Source organism: Bombina bombina, chromosome 3, assembly GCF_027579735.1.
Source record: "Bombina bombina isolate aBomBom1 chromosome 3, aBomBom1.pri, whole genome shotgun sequence".
NCBI classification, from domain to species: Eukaryota; Metazoa; Chordata; class Amphibia; order Anura; family Bombinatoridae; genus Bombina; species Bombina bombina.
The window spans coordinates 761636879-761642878 of NC_069501.1; the positions used below are offsets into that span (position 1 = coordinate 761636879).

Here is a 6000-nt window from a genome sequence, read left to right on the forward strand (position 1 = left end):
CATGATTATTGTGTGATTGAGATATTTCCAAGTTGCTTTGCATCATATAAACTGCAGCTATATTTGCATTGAGACAAATAGCCAGCCATATAATAAAAACTATTTTCAATCAGATTTTAATAGGACTACAATTAAACAATGGTTTGAAAATCCATTCTGACACGTCAAAAAAAACCTGACAATCTGATCAATCATCTTTCTATTTGCTTCTGACATTTTGGCTGATTCTAAAAGCATTGTTTCTATTGGCCTGGAGTAGTTACAATTAGAGAATGTAAAGGCACCGTTGACAGTGCATGAAGAATGCATTTTAAATTATTTTTGTAGAAGGCTCTCAAATACTTGCAGTTTTTTGGATATTAAACTAAATGTTAATATCAGTTTCCCTACTAGAACAAAGATTCCAGCTTGTTAATTAGCACACAAAAAAACTTTCAAAATTAACATAAGAAAAAACAAAATTACATACAGAAACAAAGCTACTGAGCCCTATTATATGCCCTCAAAGCAGGACAGCAAATGTGTCAAACGACTGTATGATGTAGAAAGAAACCTATATAATTATCTATATATCTATAAATCAGTTTGTCAAAGTTTCCAAGAAAAAGCAAGGCAGAAAACATGTGATGTTCTTCACTAAAAACATTAATTTAGTACAGAAGAAAAAAAAAAGTCAGTCTTTGTTAATGTAGGTAAACCACTTTTAAGGGGGTACATTATCAGGCACCAACACAAACTGATCAAAGCCTAAAAATATCTTTCAAAAACAGGTTTAACTGGCATTTTCTAGATACTTGTGTGCTGACCTCAAACTGACAAAACAATGCATAACAAAGAGAAAATGCTGCACTTATATACTTTTTAAAGGGACATCCCAGCCAAAACTATACTGTTGCCATGCATATTACATTTAAACATACAACAACAAAATTAAATCAGAGAATGACAAAAATAATCTTAGTATTAATATTTGAACAGGAAGTGTTAAAGTGTAAATTGTAAAACTGTATGAGTAAAAAAAAAAAGTGGGTAAAATAAATTTTGTTTGAGGAAAAACAAAGTCACAGTAAAAGAAAAACCTTCAAAGAATAAGAACAGCAGGCAATGACATTATGTGGATATAAAATAACACTTTAAGTTTATTTGACGTGTTTAACTTTATAAAACATAAAACATTGTAGGCAAATTATGTTTAACACACACTTGACACATCACGATACAGTAATATTGTAGTTTTGCTGTCATTAAAAATCCCTAAAGCTCTGACATGTGCCTTGCAAAAATACATTTTCCTTTCAGTAACATAAAAAGCGATGACTCCTGCGCGCACAATATTACACACACTCATAAAGGGTAGTTGAAACCAATAAAATAGACAAGCATATCCAATTATTACCTCCATAACAGCAACAGGACAGTAACACTCCACTTCCGCCTCCGTCAGCGCTGACGTCAAAGACGTAGCCCACAATCTGCGTCACCACGTATAGCTCTTTCTCCAATCCAGATGCAGAATTAAATAAACTATTAAGATTGGGTGGATTGTGCTCAATCAGCAGCCGAGGGATGGGTTAAGGAATAGAAACAGTTACTCTTAATCGTTTATTTTACATTACAAGTACGGTAGAGAATGAGATGTGGATTTTTTTTTAAGTAAATAAATACATGATATATGTCTGATTTACATGTAATTTAAAAATTAAAATTGTATTTTTCCACTAATTAAGAGACTGTAGCGTGTTTCTTGCACAGTACAGTGATTGAACAGTGTAGGGATAATTTAATCATATAAACAGCACTAAAGAGGAATTTTCAAGTGGCATATCATCGGACTGCAAAACATCACACATTTTGCTAACTTGACACATAAATAATTGTTTTTGTATACATTGATAAAGTTCATTTTTATGAACTGTAACAATGTATAGAAACATTTTTATTTAAATCTAGCAAGTTAGCAAAATGTGTGATATTTTGCAGTACGACGCCTCTTATCTGAATGCATTTGACAGTTTTTCTCAGCTAGAGGGCGTTAGTTTATGTGTTTCATATAAATAACGTGCTCATGCACACATAGTTATTTAAGAGTCAGCACTAATTGCCTGAAATGCCAGTCTGTCAAAAGATCTGAGATAAGGAGGCAGTCTGCAGAAGCTTAGATACAAGGTAATTGCAGTATATTTCTATAACAGTGTTGATTATGCAAAACTGGGGAATGGTGAAAAAAGGGATTATCTGTCTTTTTAAACAATAACATTTTTGGTGTTTACTATTCCTTTAAATATACAGGTGGCCCTCGGTTTACGCCGGTTCAATTTGCGCCGTTTCAGAATAACAACCTTTTTTTCATTTATGGGAATGCTATTGAAATGCATTAAAAATCAGTGCACTAATTAAAATAGACAGTAGGTTGAGCTGTCCGCTTGTGTTTCAGCAAAGTTAAGCTAGTTTAACAGCCTGAAATTGATCTGTGTACACAGATCAGACAAAACCTATCGAGCAAGATCTTGCAGCCACTTCCCTATTATCTTCCTGTCCAGCAGCTTGAGGTGAGAGTGCCTAACTTCCAAAAAATGTATAACAGGAGCACCAGGTAAAGTGATAAAAATTATAAATTTTATTGAAATACAAAGGGTATATTAACCCAGGGTAAGAACACACAAAAAGGAAAAGTTTGAACCAACAAACTGATGAACAAAGGCTATTTGTTCATCAGTTTGTTGGTTCAAACTTTTCCTTTTTGTGTGTTCTTACCCTGGGTTAATATACCCTTTGTATTTCAATAACATTTATAATTTTTATCACTTTACCTGGTGCTCCTGTTATACATTTTTTTGAAGTTCATATAAAGGCCTGACAGAGAGCACAGGTAATGGATAAACACTGCGAGAGGTTAGCTAACAGCATGCTGCAATAGACTGTATTTCAAAAGGGCTAGCTGGTAATAACGGATGCCATAAAGGAGAAAAAAACAGCACCTGTCCAGCTAAAGCAATTGGCTAAACTAAATGTTAAGCAGCCAGAGGTGAGAAGAATAGGATTAACATCCCCAACACATGGGATACAGCACCTGAAACCAAGGAAGCCCTTTCCAAGGAGGCAGTGAGTGGTGAGTCACCTTCATAAAAGTAACTTTAATTCACAGTTGACTGTAATTGCTTCCCTGGAATTTTGAATGGTGGGGGGTGTTGGGGGAACACCGCCACCACTATATATATACATACATACAGCAGCTTTTCACTAGATATCATTGATAAGAAACTTTCAACTTTTTATCTATCCTTTTTACTTATAAGGATAGTACACACACCCTAACTGTTCCCCTTCCTTTCATGAGAGTGCCTAACTGCCTATTAATCACTGCAGATTGAAATGCATAGAATAGGTGCAGAACCAATATTATCTAACATGCTAACAATGCAGAGAACTGTTTGCAGAAAAATGCAAGTAAAAAAAATGTTTCTGTTCATTAAACTTAGTTTGATTATGATGCGATCTGTTGTGTAATTATTTATTAGGTGATGTTTAGCAAATGTTTTTGTTCATTAACCCCTTAATGACCACAGCACTTTTCCATTTTCTGTCCATTTGGGACCAAGGATATTTTTAAATTTTTGCGGTGTTTGTGTTTAGCTGTAATTTTCCTCTTACTCATTTACTGTACCCACACATATTATATACCGTTTTTCTCGCCATTAAATGGACTTTCTAGAGATACCATTATTTTCATCATATCTTATAATTTACTATAAAAAAATTATAAAATATGAGAAAAAAATGGAAAAAACACACTTTTTCTAACTTTGACCCCCAAAATCTGTTACACATCTACAACCACCAAAAAACACCCATGCTAAATAGTTTCTAAATTTTGTCCTGAGTTTAGAAATACCCAATGTTTACATGTTCTTTGCTTTTTTTGCAAGTTATAGGGCCTTAAATACAAGTAGCACTTTGCTATTTCCAAACCATTTTTTTTCAAAATTAGCGCTAGTTACATTAGAACACTAATATCTTTCAGGAATCCCTGAATATCCATTGACATGTATATATTTTTTTTTAGTAGACACCCCAAAGTATTAATCTAGGCCAATTTTGGTATATTTCATGCCTTTATGTCACCACCAAATGTGATCAAATACAAAAAATAGTTCACTTTTTCACAAATTTTTTCACAAACTTTCGGTTTCTCACTGAAATTATTTACAAACAGCTTGTGCAATTATGGCATAAATTGTTGTAAATGCTTCTCTGGGATCCCCTTTGTTCAGAAATAGCAGACTTATATGGCTTTGGCGTTGCTTTTTGGTAATTAGAAGGCTGCTAAATGCCACTGTGCACCACACGTGTTTTATGCCCAGCAGTGAAGGGTTTAATTAGGGAGCATGTAGGGAGCTTGTAGAGTTAATTTTAGCTTTAGTGTAGTGTAGTAGACAACCCAAAGTATTGATCTAGGCCCATTTTGGTATATTTCATGCCACCATTTCACCGCCAAATGCGTTCAAATTAAAAAAAACATTACATTTTTCACAATTTTAGGTTTCTCACTGAAATCATTTACAAACAGCTTGTGCAATTATGGCACAAATGGTTGTAAATGCTTCTCTGTGATCCCCTTTATTCAGAAATAGCAGACATATATGGCTTTGGCTTTGCTTTTTGGTACTTAGAAGGGCGCTAAATGCCGCTGCGCATCACACGTGTATTATGGCTAGCAGTGAAGGGGTTAATTAGGTAGCTTGTAGGGAGCTTGCAGGGTTAATTTTAGCTTTAGTGTAGAGCTCAGCCTCCCACCTGAAACATCAGACCCCCTGATCCCTCCCAAACAGCTCTCTTCCCTCCCCCACCCCACAATTGTCCCCGCCATCTTAAGTACTGGCAGCAACTCTGCCAGTACTAAAATAAAAGGTATATTTAGGCTTTTTAAAAAAAAAAAAAAAAAAAAAAACCATATTTACATATTTACATATTTACATATGCTGATGTAATTTACAACCTGACTGATCCCCCACCAAACAGCTCTCTAACCCTCCCCCTCTGCCTTAATGGGCGCCATCTTGGGTACTGGCAGCTGTCTGCCAGTACCCAGTTTAGAATAAAATTATGTTTTTTTTTATAAATGTTCCCATTTTCTGTAGTGTAGCTCCCCCCCACCAAAGACCAACCCCCCACCCCCTCCTAGATACCTTCGATTGTTTTTTTTAAAACATTAAAATACCCCTTTCTCCCACTTATACAAACAAAACTTTTCTGTAGTGTAGCGGTTCCCACCCGCTCCCGCCCCGTGCACGCGCCCACCCGCCACCCCCGTGCACGTACGCACCCGTGCGCACCCCCATCGGCCACACCCCCCCGCCCCCCTCTACATTACCCGGCCCATCGATGGCCGCCCACCCGCCTCCCAAGTCGGCTCCCACCCACCAACGATACCAGCCATCGATGTCCGGTGCAGAGAGGGCCACAGAGTGGCTCTCTCTGCATCGGATGGCCCAGGGGTGTTATTGCAGGATGCCTCGATATCGAGGCATCCTGCAATAACCGGAAAGCGGCTGGAAGCGAGCAGGATCGCTTCCAGTCGCTTTAAACCCCTAATGTCGTACAGGGTACGTCGCTGGTCTTTTAAGACCAGGTTGTGTGCGACGTACCCTGTACGACATGCGTCGTTAAGGGGTTAAACTTTGATGATGATACAATCTATATTATTAGGTTTATAATGCTGTTTAGCATTTAAAGTCTTCATTTCAAAACTTTAAAAATAATGTATTAGGTGTTACTTATGACAATTTTGAGAGGGGCCTGGAACCTAACTCCCTCACTTCCCATTGACTTACATTATAAACTGGGTTTCAATTTACAACGGTTTCAATTTACAACCATTCCTCCTGGAACCTAACCCCGGCGTAAACTGAGTGCTGCCTGAGTACATGGATGACTCTTAACTTTTTTAATTATTCCTCATTAAAGTGAGCATACACACGAATCAAGTAAGTATGCTTTGGT

At 36.8% G+C, this 6000-nt stretch overlaps 1 protein-coding gene across 1 annotated transcript in view; it reads right to left on the reverse strand.

Moving 5' to 3' along the window:
* GCC2 (GRIP and coiled-coil domain containing 2) overlaps positions 1-1428 on the reverse strand; it is a 312711-nt gene extending 311283 nt beyond the window's left edge. Inside the window, exon 1 of the mRNA XM_053705442.1 lies at positions 1397-1428. Within this exon, the coding sequence (XP_053561417.1) occupies positions 1397-1402 (6 nt within the window). The 5' untranslated portion in view covers positions 1403-1428. The remainder of the gene's footprint in view (positions 1-1396) is intronic.
* Positions 1429-6000: the final 4572 nt, after the last annotated feature.